This window comes from Bombus vosnesenskii, unplaced genomic scaffold, assembly GCF_011952255.1.
Source record: "Bombus vosnesenskii isolate JDL3184/JDL3185 unplaced genomic scaffold, Bvos_JDL3184-5_v1.1 scf7180000013316, whole genome shotgun sequence".
Taxonomy (NCBI): Eukaryota; Metazoa; Arthropoda; class Insecta; order Hymenoptera; family Apidae; genus Bombus; species Bombus vosnesenskii.
The window spans coordinates 2,711,642-2,733,719 of record NW_022882962.1 but is presented as its reverse complement, the minus strand read 5'-3'; the positions used below and the strand labels follow the sequence as shown (position 1 = coordinate 2,733,719).

The window sequence follows — 22,078 nt, the reverse complement described above, 5'->3', positions numbered from 1 at the left end:
AAAGATCGGACAGTGTGCGAAAGAGATTTATCGATATAAATAATTACATTTAAATACAAGGAATATTGACAGAAAGTTAAAAATTAATTCGCCAGCAGACCGTGACAGCGCTTCTGTCGCCAATAATTGTCACTTTTCCGTTGGCCGCCGTGTGAATTTGTGCGAATATTTCGCGGTGCTTGTTCGTGAACATAGTGATGTTTTAATTGTTGCTTGTAAAATATGTTAATTGATTGTGCCCAAAAACATCACGTCATATTTAAATAAGGTATGATGTCTGTTCTTCTTTTCTTCTTAAACAATGAACTTTCATCTCAATGAGGTTAACTTTCCGTTTGACATTTTTTTAACGTCATAATATCCGTTTTCAAATGAAATTCATATTTTAACATGTTTTATTTTTATATGTGAAGGTAATAGATCGTATTTTTATGCTTTTTAACAAGTGTCAAACATTTGTCATAATTATTACGTATTTTACTTAAGTGCGTGCGCAATTCAAGTTTTTGATTTCGACTTCAACGTACTTTAATGACTTCTCGATTATGATTTTTGAATTTTGAGTGCGATACGAATGTATTTTCTTTCGGAAAATCAATGTAAAACTAAATATAAATAAAGAATTGAAAGGCAATTAAGACGATTTAAGATTATTTTTATATTTATAATTAAAATTATTTTGTTATATATAGTATTGAATCCTGTAATTCGTATAAAATTTTACCATTGATATTTTGTATACCATAATATTTATATATTACTGTTACTCTACTAATATTCTGTTAAAATATAGCAATGTATATCTATATTTTAGAATTTTTATTTTTTTATGTATGTTGTACTTTTCCTTCAATTTTATTAACCCTTCATTTGCATGTTTCAGTGTTATATAACAGTGAGTGTATACATAAAAGATGACTGATCCAAAACCATCAGGAATAAGACCACCCTCAAAAATTGGTCGACCATGTAGCAATTTACCACCAAGACCAGCTGTTCCGCCATCACCTCCAAGACCATCAATGAGTGAGTCTTCTGTAAATTTATTTATTATATCACACTGTATATGCATGTTTTGGAAAGATTATATGATTTTATCCAATATTTTATTAGCTTCAGTGTCCAATATACCTTGTCTCTTACATGTAAAACATTACTTAATTCGAAGAAAATTTTTAAATATTTCAAGAAGCATCATATTTTAATTGTATACATAATGTATAAACAGGTTCTAGAAATTCACTTGATAACATAATATCACCTGGAGATAGTATCTAATCATAGAAATCTCCTTAAACTTCTCATGATCATATTATTATATGACTTGTTGTATCATTTAAAATACAAATATCGTTTATTCTCTTATTTTATGTTCATAATGTTCTTTATAAATAGAGTAACTAGAAAAGTCGATGTAAACATTTGTATTTATAGTCTATAATGGCAACAATTATAAAATCGACTTGAATTAATATGAATAACGAATCGTCGAATGTGATTCCTACTCAGCACATGTGTATATTAGTCGAGGAAACGATACAAATAAAGGGCTCCGTTAATTCCCCACGCCGCATAAACGAGTACGCCCACGAGACCCTGAGACATGCGTGAACGAATGCTTTTACAAGTCTGACTTCTCGAACTTCTCGCGAGTCGTTCTTCCACCTCTCAACGCAACACATCTCGTCCGAGCGATCTGGTAAATATAGCGATTTCTCACTAACAAATACTAAGATCGTTATCGAGTACCGTCAACACTTTGTTTCATCGAAGAGATCAGTTGGAATGGTAAAGTGAATTCTACTTGATTTTAACGTTACTAATTAAACGATAGATCATTAATTAATTTGCTTTTTTCAATTAATTCGGTCGTGTTTGATGGACTTTTTCTTTAAATTTTTAATGGATATTTTTATGAGATTCTCTGTCAGTATTTGTTAGGGTTGATTTTAATCAAGCCTTTATTCGCTGTTCTCCATTCATTTCAGAAACTTATTTGTTTTTGAAAGTTGTAGAGAATATTTCAGACGTATTCTTACTTTACTTTATAGCTCTACTCTCAGTTATTTCAAAGTAATGTTTGAATCAGTCAATTAACTATATTGAGATGCAAAATCTTTATTTCTGTGAGTATTTTCCATTTTAAATCACCAAATGTCTCAGCCTTAAATTCTCATTTCAAACTGTTAGATAACATACATGTTTGACTCCTCAACCAAATTACCAAATATCATACATATCTCTTATTTCACAGAAGTGCATCGCATATATCATTATATACCTACAGATCAACTTTAGAACTCTCAGATTTTCTCTCTCTCTCCCTCTTTCTCTCAGATTAAGCTCTATATTATCAAGTGATTTCCTCAAGAATCCTGATCATCCCTTGGCTTCTCTGAGTATCGCTTCAGCTCAAATATCATCACCACCTTTACAGTGGTAGACTAAAGACCCTAAAGACCTCTGAAGCACCAGTCACTTCAGCCCCAAAACCTTTCTTACAAGGGTATCCATTGATGATCAAAGACTAAACCTTGATGTTGTTCTAGAATAGTCGCACAAGCGGCAAGATCCAGATAGTCTGTTCGATTATTCACGGGCGGGCGGGGCGAAAAGAGACGCTAGCCTCGTACAAAAGCGCCTGGTCTCGCATCGAGGGCAGCTATCTTGCCTTATTGGTTCATCCAGTGGCTCGGTTGTACCGCAGCTAGGAAGGGACTCGCAACGCGTGCAGTCGGTGCAATCATCGTCGTATGACGCACATTGCGTTATGCAATTCGCGTGTGTTTATTGTACGCTCAATTTCCAACCGTACGTTTCGTCTTTCCTCCCACGTGCTCGCCACGCTTTCCATTTCGGGCAGGGATTTTCACGGCGTCCACCTTGCAGCTATGATCGGTCGTGCGCGTAGCGCCGCTTCGGCTCGAGTTTCGCAACGCGATAGAAAAGCTCAAGGTAACAATGTGAATTTGCAAATTGGCATCGAAACGTAGACGTAGATCTGATTTCCTGGTATCTGATATTCATCATTAAAGAGATTCTTTGTTAATAGAGGAGGAGGAAAACAAGATTGAGCGCACTTTGGTGTTCTTCGAATTGTATATTTTTATTTGGAGTTACCTAAGAGAGCATGATAATAACGTATGGTGATTGAGATAGAGGATAGTTCATTCAGGGTTTGAACAAATTTGGAATATTCTATTGTTAGAATTTAAAAAACTGAGAATGTCGTAGTATGGATGACTCCCCTTTACCGGAAACCTAAAGAACTGAAAGTAGCCTTGTTAATTTGAATAGGAGAAAAATCGGTGTTTTCTATGTATTAACCCTTTAACGATCGAAAGGCCGCCAGTTAAGGCCTCAAGTTATCTTTTATCATCCGCTCATTCTCTCACAATTTATTGCAGATATTAATATGGCAAAGGTTAACAGTTGATGTTTCATGTATGATTACATCAACAATTCATCCCCATTGCTATTAATTATCTTCAATGTGAATCATTCAGATCATTACCTGTGTCTTATACCTAATGTTTCTTTTTACTTGTGGTTCACGGTGACCAATATTCATAAAATTCTTTGGTCGAGTAGTTATCGCATGCGTGATACCAACGTTGCAAACACGTCATACAAATGTTTACACGTGTTTTTTTTCTCCACGTCCCATTAGCATTCCTTCATAGGTCATGCTTGGTTTTTTAAAGTGACAATCTTTCGTTCTGACGTAATCACGGTTTCATGATGTCCAATAACACCGTGTGCCACCATCGACTAAATATGGTGGACGAGACCGAAGATGTTACTTGTTTTAGGCCTCTTTGATATTCACACCGGCAGTGGCAACCGGTTTTGAGATCAATTCACGAATTTCATCCACCAGCTTGTTGGCGCCAGTAACACAACACGATGAATCGCATTCATTATCTCCTTTAATGGATACACATCACTCGTTAATCGGACGTAGAACATAATTTCTTGCATGCATTACCGATACTCTCTTAAATAATTTCATTATACTTAAAGTTTAGGTACACCTTCTTGGGTTGGGACCAAGTTTCTTTTCTTTAAATGCAAAGCATTTGCGTTTTATATGTAAGATAGGAGGGTTTGCGTAAAAATTGTCTATTCTATAATCTTCCATAATAATGTTAGAAGGATTTTCAACCGTATACATTATTATCTATTCTTTCGAATAGGAGCTACAAATATTAGATTGCATTTTCATAATATTTAAACTTGTCAAATTACGGAAAAATCTGTTTATATGAATTTCCAATTTCCATTAGAATTCATTTCCAAGATATCTAAAAGTGGAATTTCTAGAATATCTAGCATAGAGTTTCTTAAAGAGGAACCGTGGCGCATACATTTCATTTTCGCGATATTTAAACTTCTGAAAATATTGAAAAACTTTTTTACGACCTTTCACAATTTTCATTAGAATTCGTCTCTAACAAATCAATCATGATCTAAAATTCAAATTTCCAGAAAAATGCAACTTTTTCAAAGCTTCCAACCGCAACTTCAAACTCTACAACGAATACATCGTTCAATATTATTCAACAGAGTATGTACGCAAGAAAAATTGGATGCATCAGCGAGTGACTGGTTGAGCGTGATTGAAAATCGAATCGGTCACAGAGATTGTGAAGATCGCGTTACGCGGGATGTTCATTAGATTAGATTCCAGGAACAAATTGCCACCTGACCTTAATAGTAATCGAATCGGTACTACTATTAACCTTGTTTACATATGGATCGTCTACCTACATCCGTGCGGAACCGAAATATCTTGGATCGTATGACTATTTGTACGGATCTGATCACAAAGCATAGCACGTGTCAGCCGGTCAAAGTGCTTGATACTATACAAAGTTTATTTTGATAGCATCTTGTTCACTATATTTGTCACTAGAAGTAAATTAAAATAAGACTACTGCTTTATATAGCCATTTCATTATATGTAGGATTTACCTGAACTTAATTGGTCATCCGACTTGCATGGTTTCTTCTCTGTACTTTTTTTCTGAATGACTCACGTGTGACGGTTCGAAGCGTTAGATAATGATGCATCGATCTTTATATAGTATGTATTTGGAAAGTAGAACTGCGTCGTAATCTTTTATGGTCGATTTTTAAATTATTTAACCGATTTATACTTCAGTAGTTTGGGGTTGGTATTCATCTTGGGTTAGTTATCATTGTGATACAGTAATTCTAATTATCTTACGATATATCTTGTACGATTATCTTATAATATTGTTACAAATCGGTTAGTTACTATTGCAACGCAATAATTCTAATTATCTTGCAATATAATATTGTAACAATTATCACTATATAGGTTTCCTTTACTATTGAATATGAATTATTTATATTATTTTATATTATTTTAATTTATATTACTTTAAATTCTATACTTTTCACAAATTGATTGCAATGGAGAAATTTGGAAAGGATTTCTAGAAATCTTACTTTATCGTTTCTTTTAGCTTATTTTACTATTTATTTATTCATTTTCTTAATTCTAAAATTCATCCTATTTATATTCATTTTTCTTATCATACAGAAGATTGTACAATCTTCGTACATTGCAAGTATTATGTCCGAAAAATCTCATACGGAGAATTATCTTTAACCGTATCGTGCATGCATGATCCAATGTTCGATAGTTTCGCTCTAATCGCGAATTGATCTCGTAGAACAGAGGCTTCTACCCACGCGACCGACCTACTACCACCGGCTCGCCCACAGATCGCTCATGAATAGTTAATTAAATCGCGAATCGCGACATTTTTCTCTAGTTTTTTACTAGTAGAGATCGTAAGCTACGAGATAACACGCTCGACCTACGTTGTAATTAAATTATTGTCGAGACAGCTACGATACATATTTTGTTTTTCATTCCATCTTCTTTCAATGATTAAATAATTTATATTGAAATAAATAGAATGAAATTGCCCAAAAAATGAATGAATATTTTAAAAATTCTCAAGTATCAAAACGAAGTTAAAATAGCAAAGTAGAAATACTGTAGGAACCTACGATATACGATTGAATAGCGAAAGGATAATATTCGAGTACTCGATATATCCAAATTGTACGTAATTAAAATTGTAATTAAAATTTGTTAAATTTGTTTCCTGTTGATCAATTTGTTCAGTATTCGCTAAATATTCAATTACTGAAATTCGAATACACAGATACATGTTTCCAATTATTTCAAACTATATTTTTATTATATCTAATTATCAATATGAAATATATTTACTTGCGCATTCATTAAACTCTTAAATGCAAAATTTTACAGCATCATCATCGATCGATTTGTACTTGAACACGCCTCGTTGATCCCTGTTTTACATAACTTTACGCTTAATAACTTGGCCCATAGGAAATGAACTTCCTGTCTTACGTATCAGCAAAGTGCAATTAAAAAAAAAACGTATTACGATTTGTGTTATCATGCGTAACACATGATACGAATCTTGATCTTTCACTACGCAATGTGACGTCCACTATATCCACTTTAGTGTTCTAATTTTTTTTTCCTTTTTTTTAAATCGTATTTCGTGGCGTTCAACTCTTCGACGGAGTTGAAGACCAAATGAAGATAAACGAAGCTTGTTTGCCCCGTGAAAGCATGCTTTTTGTTTCGTTTGATTTGCATTGTTCTGCGTTGTTTTGCATGACCACAGACCAGATGGATCATCTCTGGGAAACGCACGGCCGTCGATTAAGCGAGGCTGGCCTGCGCAGAGGATCAGGTAGGTGCTTTGTTTCTTTTCTGTTTTCTTTTCCTTCTAGTTTTTTATGTCTTTGCTACAGTGAATGCAAAAAATAATCGTTAAATTTTTAGAGATTTACATGATAAGATATTAACCCTGTCATGTTCTTTGGTCACTTTGTATCCAATCGCATTTCCCTATCGATAAATTATAATATTTATTAAAGTATTTAATACGAAGAATATACTAAGAAATAATTGAGTGCACCGCAGTGCAAAAAGTATAGTGAATTTCGTATGACTTCATTCTTGCATCGACTGCGATAGAATTTCTGTTATCTTGGCATTCGTCCAGAAACTGTGATTCTCGCAGTACTTAAATCAACACACCCATGACCTCAGATTCTTTTAGACATGACTAATCTTTCTGAAAATGAGCGATTATTCTCGCATCGGTCCGCGATAACGATTACATACAATTACATCGTTTTTCTTGTGAATCTGTGTAGCTTTTGTTGCGTGTATGCCTGATGCCTAATGAACGATCTCTATAGCCGTTATTAACGTAAAAATGAAAAGAAAAAGGAATATTCCACCGACAGGAATCTTTGCCAATATTATTAAAAAGAACGGAAAGAAAGAAGCGCTCGAATTAAAAACTCCACTCAACGAGTATATCTTCCCCTGTAAAATAATAAAATAAAATTATTAAAAAAAAAAAAAAAAGCAAAATTTCGGATCAAAAATCCCATTCAACGAGTCAACCTTCCTTCCCTAAATAAAATAAGAATAGAGAAGAGAACTCGTATTTAACGAGTTTATCTTCGTTTCTAAAATAAATCGAAAAGAAAGGACTTGAGCGATAAACTGCGTTCCTGAAATATCGAATCGAGAAAAATTATAGCAAAAGAAAAGACTCGATTTAGAGAATCCGCTCAACGAACCTATTTTCCTCCCCGAAATAACAAATTAAAAGAGAAAAGAAAACACGCTTGAACAAAAAACTCTAACGAAGCAAAGCAACTCAGCAGCGCAATTAAACACGCTTATATGTAATTCCACCCTGATTAGATAACAGCGTGGTTCTGACGGAGGACACGGACAGCTTCATAATAGGAGATCGAGTATGGGTCGGTGGCACAAAACCAGGCTCCATTGCTTATATCGGCGAAACTCAATTTGCCCCTGGAGATTGGGCTGGAGTGGTACTGGACGAACCTATTGGTAAGCTCTAGCCGTCATCCTCGAGGAGAAAATCATCTTCGACGAAAATTAACGAACGAGTGGACGCTTCAGGCAAGAACGATGGATCCGTGGCTGGCAGTCGGTATTTCCAATGCGAACCAAAGCGAGGAATATTCTCTCGATTGACCAGACTGACCAGAGCACCGTTGACCGATATCATCGCTGCAACATCACCGATACAAAAGACACCTACGTCGCCAAGTGACAGCGCGAAAGGAAGCCTCAGCAAGTCCATATCTCCGTCTCTAAGTAAGGAACGCTGCAAGAAATATTCTCCTCGTCCGTAGTGTGCTTGAACTTTCTGTTTAAGAACGCTTGGAACGAGAGCCGTACAAGAAGAATCTGAAAGAATTTGCTTCTTTTCTTTTTCCTCTTTTGGGTGTCTCCTCTCGATAGAATCGTAGAATAGAAACGAGTTGTTCGTTTGCTGTTCGAGAATTTTGTAGGTTTAAGATGTACATTATAGAGTATCGTGTAAATTGTACAATATAAGTTGTGTTAGGTTGCTGCATAAGTTATATCTGCCAGAGTAGATCTTGCAGAAATCCGATGTACAAAATTGATCTACGTGGATCTTTTATAAAAATCATTCAATTTATCGTATGTTGCATTTTAACGAGTTCAAAATTGTTTATTCGTTTCCGTGGTTGAAAATGATGAAAATTTCTTGGTACCACATTTGTCATCATACAAATTGAACGCTCTTTATTGCTTTTATTTTCTAGTTACTTTATTATAAGTTTGTTATTTCATTGATACGTATCGGTTAAAATTTTTCAACAAATGTAACGAATGGGTGTTCTAATATTCATGATAGACAGTGTATATGTATGGAATTGTCATATTTATTATAACATTGACTGCAACCTGTTTATGTAAATCAAGAATCAGACAGAATTTATGCAACAACCTATTATTTGACAATCGTTGATTATTTCAGGATCGTTTAGGTAAGGAAATGATCTCTGCAAAATTCTCTGTTAAATTGTTTATGCTTTTCCGAGTGAACGTCCAGTTGCACGCTGTACAGCTTAAAGTTGCACCATGTAGACTGTTTTATTATTGTGTTTAATACATAGCATGCTGTATAATATTCCTTGTTCTGTAGCGTTATCACCTAAACACTTGAAATTTTAAATCTCCCCAAATAGAACGACGTACTATACTGTCTCTTCCATTATGCATCGTAGCGTAGTCTAGGTTTTTCGATGTCCGATTATTTATGTAGTTAATTCTCCACGCAACGAGTTTTGTCTGTTTAATAAATAAATTTGGATACCGCTTCCTCACTTTCTTATCGTCGATTAAATTGTAAAAATTGTAAATGTAGAAACAGTGGATTTTTGGATTAACCCTCAACTAAGATTTAGATTTAAACGATCCTTACTGATATATTGTTTCTTTAAAAAATTCCTCGCTATCAAATTCTCAATGTTTACAGATTTTAATTAAATTGTCTGTAAAACTATTAATGAGTTTCTTTTTTCATTTGTGTTCCTTATTTCATCATTATTACTACTAATATTAGAAATATTTTAACATTCACATATTTATTCTATATCTTTTTAAAAACATCTTACGTTCAAAATATTCGTGATAGCATATCTATCCTTACACTCATTAGGAGTCTCGTTTCTAACTGTAGTTGAGGATTAATTCCAATCACCAGTATCTTAAACACCTTCTGACAAAGTGGTTTTACGTAATCTTATCTTAATGTTTCATGCATGTATTCTTCTACTGTAAAAAATTCATCTGTTATAAGAAACGTATTGTAACTCGTCACGCAGACGCATCAACGACGAGTCTATCGTCCACGGTGTCGCAGAGGGATCTCAGGATAGGTGACAGGGTAATAGTATCGTCCAGTCAAGGCAGCAAAACCGGTGTCCTCAGGTACATCGGCATCACAGAGTTTGCACTTGGCGAATGGTGCGGTGTGGAACTAGATGAGCCGATTGGAAAGAACGATGGTTCCGTCAACGATAAGAGGTCTGCATCGATATTCGAAATTTATAGTCTGGACCAAAAATTTCAGTCGCCCAACATCGCTTCCCTAATCAATGCGTGATGGATTTTTCCCCATTTTAACAATTTTTTATGCCCTGAAGAGATATGTATCAGTCTTTACATTTTTACTCTTATCTGTCTGATTCATTTTGTTATTTAACATTTACACATTCCTCGCGATTCCCTTGTTAACTTAAAACGTGTTTGTCCAAGAAAATTAGACAAATTATTTTATTACTTTGGTGCTTGAATTTAAAAGAAAAAGAAACTTTTCTATTATCTTCTTAGATTCTTTGGACTCTTTATTATCATCTTTCTTTTGTTTTTAGATCTTATCTTTGTTGAATTGTTTTATTTTTTGATAAATCTTCTCAACGAAATATATTTTTTAATACCTCTGCGAATCTAATCTATGATATATAAAGCGGAAGAACGGTATAGATTTTAAGCTGTAGAAATGTCTAATTCAGATCATAATAGAGCACAGGTATTCGCAGCGTGGGTGTAGCGTTTTGTTCGATCAAGCTTCTCCCTAGATTCTGCAACTTCGAATTAATTAACTCGATTCGATCACGCCAATGGCTGTATTTATAACTTCGATTGCATACAAATGTAAACGGATAACGACGACAGCCTTGACATTTATTACCAGTATTCTCTTTTACTATTGAAAAACGATCAGAGAAAAGATCAAACTAAATTTCCATTAGTTCCATTAATTATGTAACAAAATGAATCACACGACAACAGAGAAATCTCTGTGTTACTTAGAAAGTGGATAAAGTTTAAGAAAAACGATATAAAAAAATCAATTAGCTCCTGCTTTCTACCTCTGCTTTGCTAATCAGTTTAGCATTCATTCAGGTACTTCGAGTGTCGACCTAAATACGGTCTGTTCGCACCCGCACACAAGGTCAGCCGGTCGCCGTCCAGCAAAAGGTCATCGTGCATAGTGCACAAGCCAACTGGCGCCGCCCTGAACACGTCCCTGAGGAAGACCGGTTCCAGAGAGTCATTGCTCTCGATGTCGAGCATCATCAGCACCGCGAGCACAGCCACCAAGGCTGGTGTTAGCGCCACGAGGGTAAGATTCACGGAGCCAGAGTGAGGAAGATCGCCTGCAGCTTGTATCTTCTCTGCAGAACGCAGATTCCTGACTGTCCAATTTATTTGCCACTCCGCTCGAACAATCAGGGGATTGAAAGAATAGATTTCTCATTTGGGACGATGATTGCGGATTTTTATACATTTTTGAGAAATTTAAAAACGCGTAAATGCGCAGAACGTGCGTATACGATATCTAGAGTACAAACTTTCGCTTAGGTTCCATTTCTTAATAAAATTTGAATCTGTATGAATATCCGCAGTCTATGTATTACGAACGCGTTAATGTTCAAAAATTTGAGATCATGCACCATTTTGTAATTATATGTAATTGAAATTGTCAGTACTATATGAACACACATCTGGCTGTTTTGTTATATATTCTATGTATTTCTAAAATTTTGAATCTTCGCAAAAAAAAAAAAAAAAGAAAAAGACAAGAAAGGAATAAAATTTTGCTGTGATTATCCTGCAAAGGTAACGAAAAAAAACTCGAACAGATGGTGGCAATGGCTTTAAAATTTTGGAAAACGTGTATTTGCTTTGGTACCAGATTTGTACCTTAAGATTCAAAGTATTAGATACGCTTGTTTGTAGAATAAATAATTCTCTGATTATTCCAAGGAGTACAATGAACGCGTTTCTGCTAGTTTGTATAAATAAAGCATCACCTCCTTTAAACCTGCTTTGAAACGCGTTTGCGAGTGAAACTGCGAGTTGTTAGCTTCTTAGTCATATAGTGATGTTGTTAGATTGATATAGACACACACACACATACAGTATACAGATACATATATATATATATCTGTATGTGCGTGTTACATTTGTTATCATTGCTGTTGTTCTTGTTAATAACATTGTCGATTGTTAGAGATTAGTTTAAGTCGAACCTAATTTACGATCCAAAGAGATATCCAGTATTCCTAATCTTTGGGCGTATTTAACTTTATAGAACGCTTACAGAAAAGTCATATATTCGTACAGTATTCTTTTCACAGAGTCTTTATATATTTTTTTTTATCGAGAGAAAAATGATATATATATTTATTTATTGGAAGAGGAAGTAAATAAGAGGTAGGAGTTGAGTGGATTAACTGTATGGCTGTTGCATGATATATTTTTGTTTTTTGTTGCATCTATAATTCCAGCGGCCTGGTTTTCGCACCTCAACACCTGCACGAATCACCCTGCAGGTGAGATTATGATCTAACATTTATTTCGGTTACTTATCAATACCCTCTTTAATTAGAAGTATAATAGATGATATCCTTCATACACTCCACATAATAGAAATACATTAACAAACATATTGTGACTATGTATTTGCATAATTTCAGATATAATCAGTATGATTTGAAAGTTAAGATTTGTCATGTTGATTCATTTAGAATTTAGAATATTATAGCGCGTTACCACTAGTTTTATAGTAGACAATAAGTAGCTTACAAAAGTATTTTGATACTTGTATGTGATGTTAATAAAATCATCCGTCCATTCCTTTTAATCTCCTTAAAAATCTCATTCCCACCTGGATGAGTATATACTTTTCTAGTAAACTAATTTTTTTTTTATTTTATTTTTTTAAACTGAACGAAAGCATTCTAAGTTACCAGTATTGTGAAATTTATCTCCAATCATTTATTTCGCTGCCATTTGTGATGCGACTCGTATTTATTTAATTAAACGTCATCAAATCAAGTGTGCAATAAATAATTCAACCTGCTCGGTTTACACGCTTTTGAGATTCGTGTTGAGAATAAAGTATTCGATGTGTATTTATCGTTAGCGACACGATGTCCTCGTTGTTGTATATAGCGATAATTATGTATATTTAAATTGCAAATTCTGTATCTGTGTAACGCTATGCGGTTTGCATTTTTATCGAGCAAACTTACTTTGCTTTTCACGTATTCATCAAAAACCGGTTCTCGAGTAACGTAAGAATAGTGACAAAAATCTGTCAAGATAAAGAGCACACTATGAATAGAATAAACATGGTCTTTGCATAAGTACATAGACACACAGTTTTGATGGCAATAATTAAATATTTGCTTTTGTTATGATCAACATAGAAAGTGTTATTATGATATAAACTCGCGCGATTATGATATGAATTTCTTGACTAAATATGTATTGTAATGCTGCATTGAGAAATCCTTTCAATAGAGCATTCCTAATAAATGTTTAAACGATATTAGCAATTTTTTTTTTTACACATATCTCCACCATTTTTAGGAAACGTTAAAGGAGAAACAACAGGAAATCGAGATCCTCCGGAAGGAACGAGATTTAGAACGTGAACGAATTACGAAAGCAGCAAATCAAGCAGATCAGGCAGAACAGTCGCTTATTTCAGTAGTAAAAGAATATGAGCAGGTTGTAATATTATCATGCGTAGCTTATTTAGTCGTTTAATATTATGATAATATTGAAAAGTGTCATTTCAATTTTAGTATCGCGAGAAAATGCAAAAAACCGTTACTGACGCGGAGATTGCGTTTTCAAAATTACTCGAAGAGAAAAATGCACTTGCTTTACAATTGGAGGAAGAGAAGAGGAAGTGTGAAGATCTCCTGTTTCGTTTCGAGGAAGAATCGGTTAACAAGGATGATATTCAGGTACACATCTTAACTGTATACAATTTTTATTCCAGACATAAAACGATATATATTAAAATATATTAATTTAATATGAGATATATTGTAAGGTAAGTGTGAACATTTTTAGGAAGAACTTTAGAAATAGCTTAAACGAACGACAAAACACGAGGTGGAATAGAAAAACATGTTCATGGTTTTTATATTTTTTCTTGTTTCACTTTATTTTGCCAAATTTCTACTTCTGTTCTGAGATGTTTAACTATACATCAATTGCTTGGCAAAATTTCAAAGAACTACAGAACATTAAAATTAGGGACTAGATTAACATGCTTTTCCTAGTATTAGGAGCTTGTATATAAAATGGTGATGGGCAAAGCTAGTATATACATAGTATATACATATGTAACTCAATTCAAAACGATAAAGTGTTAAAATCCCCCCCGACCCAAATCATTCGTAAGCAATAATTAGAACTTTGGAAAGTTATTTAAGTCTAAAAAGATAATTTACCAAAAATAAAAAATGAAAGATTTCGTATGGTATATGACAAAAGCTTGTTTCTAGGCTATGGGTTAACGTAAAAAACTTATCGTTTATTTTCAGAAAGAAAGAAGTGAGCAATGTGTGAGTATCCGATGGCAGCCATTTGGGATAGAGGAGGGGTTGATGATGCTGTTTTTCTGCACTGCTTCTCTTACCATCACTGTAGTCATGTCGTTTAGCATTTCATCACAAGTTTGTCAAAATAATATGTGATGTCGCAGTATCTCTTCGATGCTTTCCCCAACTAATTGATTCTCAATCTTCGTTGACATTAAATATTAGAGTTGAAATTATACTAGCACTATTTGATGCTCGTATGTAAATTACTTAGGGCATATAAAAGAAAAAGATAAAAGAAAGGATTATAGATTGAAAAAGATAAATTTGTAACATGTAATGAATAGATTTTTATCTAATCGTTACGTACAATCCGTTAGAAAGGTGCGGGATTAACACGCTTTACGGTGCACTATGAACATAATTGCTATTTTCAGTATTGCTTTTTTTCACGCCAAATTTGTGCTTTACATAAGAATCAATTATTAATATGTAGTAAATAATTAAGTCATCGTACGATAAATTTAAGAATCAATGTAATTCTTTTTTATTTATTTATTTGGTACTCTATTTATTTATTTATTAGCTATTCATTTCATATTTTGTTTATCATACTGTGTTAAATTTGTATATTTTTGATTCCATTATGTTACACACGGTTGTATATTGTTATTCTGCAAAGTCAAATAATATGTCTTACACTTGTTGAAGCATACAAAAAAAAATTATATTTTGTATTTTATTGCACTCTCGCCTAAACCAACTTTATGGATAGAAAATTGATACTGTATATCTTAATGCACTTTGTGTTAGTTAATGTCTGTTTAAATTGATTTATTATTATACTAAACAAATACGTTTGTGGTTAGGTGATAAATACTGTAAATGAAAATAAGATCAAAGATCTTGAAAAGCTGTTGCTGGAAGAAAGAGAACGTGTCGGTCAACTTGAACGTGATAGCATCAAATTATTCGAAACGGAAGAAGAACTGACCCGTCTTCGCAATGAAGTCTCAAACTCCACTACTCAAGAAACGCAGCAACTCGAAGGTACCTTGGGAAAGGGTTTTATCATGCACTATTTTGTACAATTTATTTTAATCACGAATTGATTTAGACTTACAGAGTCGCAATAAAATTTTGGAGGAAAGTAGAAATAATCTTGAGAATGAGATGCAAGAGAAAAGAATACTTATGGAGCAATATATAAATCAAATAACTGAATTGCAATCAAAATTAAAAGAAAATCAACAAGAAAGCGCGGTTCATAAAGAATCAGAGACAAGTTTGCGGACAGAAATAGAACGTGCGACGAAAGATTTGGAGGAAAAGAATACGTTGATAGAAGATATGAAAAAGCAATTTGAACACAGTACAAATGCTTTGAAAGAGCAGTTGCAAAAAGCTGCAGAAACGATAGAAAATATTAAAAAGGAAAGTACAAGTGAAAAGGAATTATTGAAGTCAAATTATGATAAGATAGTCGAAGAGAAGGAAAATCTTTTGAAAGCAAAAACAGAAGAATTAGAACTACAATCAAAAAAACAGTTAGAAGTACAAAATGTTGCATTGGAGAATCTTAAGACTGAGAATATGAAGCAAATTAGCAAACTTTCAGAGTCTTTCAATGAACAATTGAATATGAAAGACTCGAAGATTAAAGAAGTTTCTACTAAGCTTGATCAAAAAATATCTGAGACTGAAAAACTGATGGTTGAACTATCCACGCAAATTGATATAAATAAGAAAAAAGATGAAGAATTATCTGTTGCTTTAAAGAAACTGGAAGGTATGTTCACAATACAAGATGTCCAAGTACTAGAGTAGAAAGCTGTGTAATCTTAACTTATATTACTTAAATTAATTTACAGAACTAAACGAAAGGCTCAAGTTAATGGAAGAAAAGAATTATTCGCTTTCTAAACAAATCCAAGAGTACGAAAAAATTGCTGATGATAGTTTTAAAATAGTCCAGGAAAAGCAGAAGTTGGTAAGTACTTCTTTCTATAAATATTATGTTCTACTACTAAATATAATTCTTTTTACTATTTTAGGAACATGATATCGCTTCCTTAATGGCTACCGAGGCCAATTCCTCAGTCCAATTGAAGAAATTAAGCGAAGAGTTGAAAGTGAAAGAAAAGGAACTATCAGAACTTCGTTCAACAACTGCAGCTGAAATAGAAGAATTAACTAAACGTTATCAGGGCCAGATTGAAGAGAAAGCAAAATGTATAGAAGAAGCAAATGCTTATATATCTCAGAAATCATTATTACTCAGTAAATTAGAAAATGATGTCCTTGAATTGAAGTCGATTCTTGCCAATAAAGATGAAGAAATAAAAAATCTCACACAAAAGACTTTAGGTAAAACATATAAATATCAAATTTCAGTAATTGTATCGCTAAATTAAGATTATTGTTGTCTATGTTTCAGATTTACAAAATGCACTTACTTTATCGGAACAAACTAAGACAAATCTGGAGAATGAATTCCAAGGACTTCAAAGCAATATAGAACAATTAAATCAACAAGTTGCAGGTACAGAAAATAAACTGTCGCAAGTCACTTCTCAAAAGGAAAAATTGGTAAATAGTTACTTTATTTAAAGTTTATTTAGATTTTTAATAGATATATAGATTTTTAATTTTTAGATGTAAAATATTTAATTATTCGTTTTATATTTAGGAAGCTGATATTGCAAATTTGATAAGTACTTCCGCTGATTCATCGGAGCAACTTATGAAATACAACGAGGATTTACGAACAAAAGAAAAAGAACTTGATGAATTTAAAGATAAAGCATTCAAAAATGAAACTATGCTCAAATCATTAGAGTTGAAGTTGATTAATATCGAAACAGAATTAAACAAAGCTAATACATTAATTCAAGAACAACGCTCAGAATTAGAAAATAATAAATCTGAATTGGAAAAAGAGAAGAAATTGAACGTGGAGTTATCTAGCAAAATAAAAGGATTTGAAACAGAAAATGTAGAACTTGAAAAACAAATAAAAGAAAATGATTACATTAAAGAAGAACTTAAAGAAAGAACTCAGGAATCATTGAATCTTTCAAATGAACTAAAAAATAACAAAGAGGAAATTCTTAATCTACAAAAACAACATGAAACTTTAAAAAATACACATAAAGAGGAGGTGTCTTCTCTTCAGAAAGTGATTGATAACATAAAGACGGAATTAACTAGTTCTCAAGAGACAACAAAGACTTTACAAAAGATCAAATCTAAGTTAGAAGCTAATCAAAGTGCCAATCGTTGGACAATTGAAGAATTGACAGAAAAACTCGAAGCTGAAGCAACAAACCGTGCGAAATTAGAATCATTAATGACAGAAAAAGATTCTAATCTGCATGAGTTACAAAAAAAATATGAAGAATTACAGAAAACGAACGAAGCTTTGATAGCTAATCAAGAAGCTACTGACAAAAATCTTACTACGTCGTTAGATAGTATGTCCAGTGAAGTAAAAGAATTGAGGGATAAACTAGATGTTGCTGCGGAAATGATTAAAGTCAAAGAAGATGCTCTTGTACAAATGAAAAAGGAAACTGAACACACTGAAGCACAAATTTTGAAGCTCAATGACACTGTTGCGTCTATTCAAAGGGAACAAACGGATAATGTAGAGGAAATGAAAAAATTACAAGAAATGCTATCAAAGAAGGAAAAGGAAATATCTAACATCACGGACACAAAAATTTCTTTAGAAAATAATCTGAAATCTGTAGAATCAAAATTACAGAAAAATATAAAAACGTTAGAATCACAGTTGGAGACTATACAAAAAGAACTAGATGTAAAAAATAACATGCTTCAGGAATCAGAACATATAATAAAAGAATTGAAAAGCTCCAAAGAAGAATCTGTGATGAAATTACAAAATACTTTAGAATGTGAAATGAAAGCTAAACAAACTGAGCTTGAATTTGCAATGCAGAAAAATTCTGAATTGCAAAAACATCAACAATCGCTTCAAGATACGATAGAAAAACAAGTTAATGATTTGAATAACAAAGAAGTAACAATCGATAAATTAACAGCACAAATTAAAGCCTTAGAAGATGCACAAATGAAAAAATTGAAAACGGATGAACAGATGCAAAATGAAGAAGTTAAACTTATGCAAAGTAAACTAAGTGAGGCGATTAAAGAAAATAGAAATCTAGTTGATAGTAAAGAATCTCTTGAAAGATTACTTGTAGAACAGAAAAAGAAAATTGAAGTGTTAACAAATACCATACAAACTAAAGAAAAAGAAACCGAGAAAAATATTCAAAATTTGGTAGAAAAATTAAACCTTGTATCCACGGAATCTGCACAGTTAAAAGAAGCACAAAGTAATTTGTAGGTACACAAAAAATAACTTCATACTTTTCTAATACTTCACACGTTTATATGGACTTTACATTTCAGGGAAAGAGAAAATAAACAAATTACTGCTAAATGGACAGAAGCAACGAGTCAATTAAAACTTACTCGTGAAAACATAAAGAATAATTACGATGTAAGTACTTGAGTTTCAATTTAATGTAAATTTGCTACAAATAAATATATAATATATCTAGATTTTCATTTATATTATAGGCAGCAGGAGGTGATATGAAACAACATATGGGTAAAATTTATTTAAAATTCATTAATCTTCTTTGTTGATTTTTCAATTCTATTGTAAAGCTAAATTATTAATTTCAGTTGATAAAGATATTGACATGATAAAGTTAAAAGAGGAATATGAAACAGCAAAAAGTCAAATAGATTTCTTAAATTCTGTAATAGTGGAGATGCAACGTAAAAACGAAGCTTTACTATGTAAAGTTGAAGTTCTTGAAATAGGAGTACCTGCCAATGAAGCTGACGAGTATACCAAGTTCGTAATATTTAATTTTTAAATAAGCCTATGTTATAACAATGGTATGATATTCATTAATTAATTTTAGAACCACATTAGAAAAACGAATGGCTGCGCCACGTATGTTCTGTGATATTTGTGAACAATTTGATTTACACGAAACGGAAGATTGCCCACGACAAGCTCAAGACTTTCTAGATACGGAAAAGGTCGTAAAGCCCCCGAAGAAAACATCGGTGGAAAGACCGTACTGCGAAAACTGTGAAAGTAAGAATTTATTCTTTAAAACTTTGCGAATTGCAATTCTCTCCATATCCATTTATAATATTTTTTTTCCTAGGAACAAAAGCAAGCGTTTAAAATTCTTTTAAATGACTTTTTTAATTCCTAGAAAATATTAGTTAAAAACTGGACAAATACCTTAACACAGACTAATACGTTATTATTTAAAGTATACACTGAATATTTCACACTAATCCGTCTAACAATCTTCCGTATTTCTATCCAATTCCATTTACGATTGTTTTACCTGTTTTACAGTGTTTGGACATGATACTCGTGATTGCGATGATGCTGAAACCTTTTAATGGCGTGTTGTCATTTGTTGACCTATCTCATTGCTTCTAAAGATCTTAGATACAAAAAAAAAGACCTGTTAAAATTTTTGCAGAGTATATTTTTATATAAAAGAATTTAATGCTACAGTTCTGTGCATGTCTTCCTGCATAGAAATATGTGTGTCCATTCAAAATACATCGACAATTCGATGAGAAATGTGTGCTCCTCGTGTTAAATTTATGATTTGAAAGTCTATATATGTTCACCAGAATGTTTTTCTGTGTATATTCGTTGCGCTTTCATGTGATTGTTAAAGTACAAAGTCATATACCAGTTCTATTACCAGTTACGACTAAGTTATTTTATGATACATTGCTGAATTATATTATAGAATGGGAGCATAGTTTATTATTTATGTAATAAACAGTTAAACGTATACCATGCGAAACTTCGAACGTCAAGAAACGTTCGAAAGACAAATGTAATTATGTACATACTAGTTATTTATGTCAACCTGTAACTGTATTTAATAATTTATTTAGTATCAAAAAACGTCACACATTTAATAATAGTTCCTTTAATTGACAAACTCAATGATCGAGCCATTAGAATTAGTTCACAGAGTTTCTTCACAATGTCTCAGAACTTATGTCAACATGATTGGTAGTACATTTTTCTGAAAAAAATTTGTACTGAAATATAATGAAAGTAAGTATTTATTATTTCGTATGTATGTTTTTCTTTGCCATTAATCTTTGTACAAAATTCGTTTCAGCAGAATTGTACTACTATGACTTACCGTTGTCTTGCCTTTTAACTTTAAGCTTTAATACAGGGTTGATATCTTGTCTCAAATCTGAATCTTGTCTTGAAATGTACATTTAATAAATTATAACTAAACTTTGTAGTTAAAAAAAATAAAATTGTAAGAGACTGATTTTAGCATTTTGCATAAATTTATTTAAATTACACAGCAATGACTTACTTTAAATAACAAGAACTGATTTTTATTATGTTTCCTATTTTTTGAAAGAAAAATTGATTTAAGATGAAGAGTGAGATCTTTTTTTTGTTTTTATTTACTTATTCATATGTACAAATACCAGTCATTTTCAGTGTACTTATTAAAGTAAATTAGTTCTCTTAATAATCTAAAAACTTGAGATACATATTAATCCCTTACATATATACAATTATAAATATAAAAGAAAAAAGATACGACTTAATCTAGTCCTTCCTTTTTCTCCTTAATAGCTTCCTGAAATATTACACACACAATATTATAGTCACATAACAAATCATGATATATATTTATTCTTTACCTTAAAACGTTCTTCAAATAGTGAGAGTTCTGCTATGAGATCTGTAATAGCATGCATAAAAGCATCATGTGGCGTATAGTCTGATGTAGTTTGGATTCTAATTACAAATTTGTGTTCTAATGGATGTGGAACTTTGTATCCAGCAAACAAGACTTGAGGATCTTTCAGTAGCTGACTAATGAACAATTGAAACTGCTAGTATGATATATCCATATTATAAAAATTACATAAATTTTTGTGAAATTGCAAAGATGTACTTACTTGCGTATCATGTTTCCAAGGGTATGATCTTCCTTATTAACAGTGAAAATCGCGGCATTGGGAACTTTAGTGTCTTGTTCTTTGATTATTCTATAAATAGAGGAAAAATCATATGCATGTATTTCATTTTAATGAAAACCTTTAAATTGGTTAACCAATGGTTTGTAATACTTACTTTTTTTCTCCTTCATATAAAAGGAACGATTCGAAGGTCGGAGGCGCATTCATATTGTAGTTTAATTATATTTAATGTTTTATAGCTCTGGAGGACTCCTTTTATAAAATTTAATTATTAATACAAAACCACTACAATAACACAGCAACGACAGATCGCAAACTGACAATTCGTCACAGTTTAAATCACTATAGATGAGAAAGTTAATTGCATTGCAACTGTAGCGCTCTCTACATTGCCAATGTTATTTCGCATATTTCAAAGCTGCATGATTCAGCAATAAAATACAAAAAGGAAACTTAACGATATACATGTATTTATGCATAAAAATTTCTATAGAGAAATCAAGCAAGCAAGTAAAGGAAGAACAATTGCTATTTTAAACTTTCTATTGTCCCGACATTTTTTAATATAACAATGTATTTATAACAGAATAGAATTCAATATTTGAACGATATCGAAATTCATAGCAATCAGATTAGAAAGAAGGAGAAGAGAGATCGTTTCTGAAATCTCATGATCGATGATCGAATACTTTCAAGACTTCCAAGACAAGACTTTCCGAAACTTTCAATACTTTTGGGAGCTTTGGGGTACCAAATC

The 22,078-nt window shown here is 32.5% G+C and overlaps 2 protein-coding genes across 11 annotated transcripts; one reads left to right on the top strand and one right to left on the bottom strand.

The window, feature by feature from the left end:
• The first annotated feature begins 41 nt into the window (after window positions 1–41).
• On the top strand, window positions 42–20,654 carry LOC117235416 (restin homolog). Of its 9 annotated transcripts, XM_033497415.1 has the most exons (22): window positions 42–268; window positions 884–1,026; window positions 6,699–6,767; window positions 7,799–7,951; window positions 8,024–8,221; window positions 9,763–9,964; window positions 10,847–11,066; window positions 12,235–12,279; window positions 13,322–13,462; window positions 13,540–13,704; window positions 14,290–14,310; window positions 15,156–15,336; window positions 15,404–16,075; window positions 16,158–16,276; window positions 16,341–16,653; window positions 16,724–16,875; window positions 16,976–18,654; window positions 18,724–18,814; window positions 18,895–18,925; window positions 19,003–19,177; window positions 19,248–19,426; window positions 19,700–20,654. In XM_033497415.1, the coding sequence occupies exons 2-22, from the start codon at window positions 915–917 to the stop codon at window positions 19,744–19,746; spliced, it is 4,965 nt and encodes a 1,654-aa protein (XP_033353306.1). In that variant the 5' UTR covers window positions 42–268; window positions 884–914; the 3' UTR covers window positions 19,747–20,654. The 9 variants fall into 9 exon arrangements, with proteins under 9 accessions (XP_033353306.1, XP_033353307.1, XP_033353311.1 ...); XM_033497416.1 differs by lacking the exon at window positions 6,699–6,767 and having other exon boundaries at window positions 43–268; XM_033497417.1 differs by lacking the exons at window positions 42–268; window positions 884–1,026 and adding an exon at window positions 1,559–1,699.
• On the bottom strand, window positions 20,404–21,665 carry LOC117235425 (DNA-directed RNA polymerase II subunit RPB11). 2 transcript variants are annotated; one of them, XM_033497432.1, is made up of 4 exons: window positions 21,472–21,665; window positions 21,301–21,390; window positions 21,040–21,214; window positions 20,404–20,975 (listed from the first exon to the last, which is right to left on the bottom strand). In XM_033497432.1, the coding sequence occupies exons 1-4, from the start codon at window positions 21,522–21,524 to the stop codon at window positions 20,940–20,942; spliced, it is 354 nt and encodes a 117-aa protein (XP_033353323.1). In that variant the 5' UTR covers window positions 21,525–21,665; the 3' UTR covers window positions 20,404–20,939. The 2 variants fall into 2 exon arrangements, with proteins under 2 accessions (XP_033353323.1, XP_033353322.1); XM_033497431.1 differs by having other exon boundaries at window positions 21,476–21,664.
• Window positions 21,666–22,078: the final 413 nt, after the last annotated feature.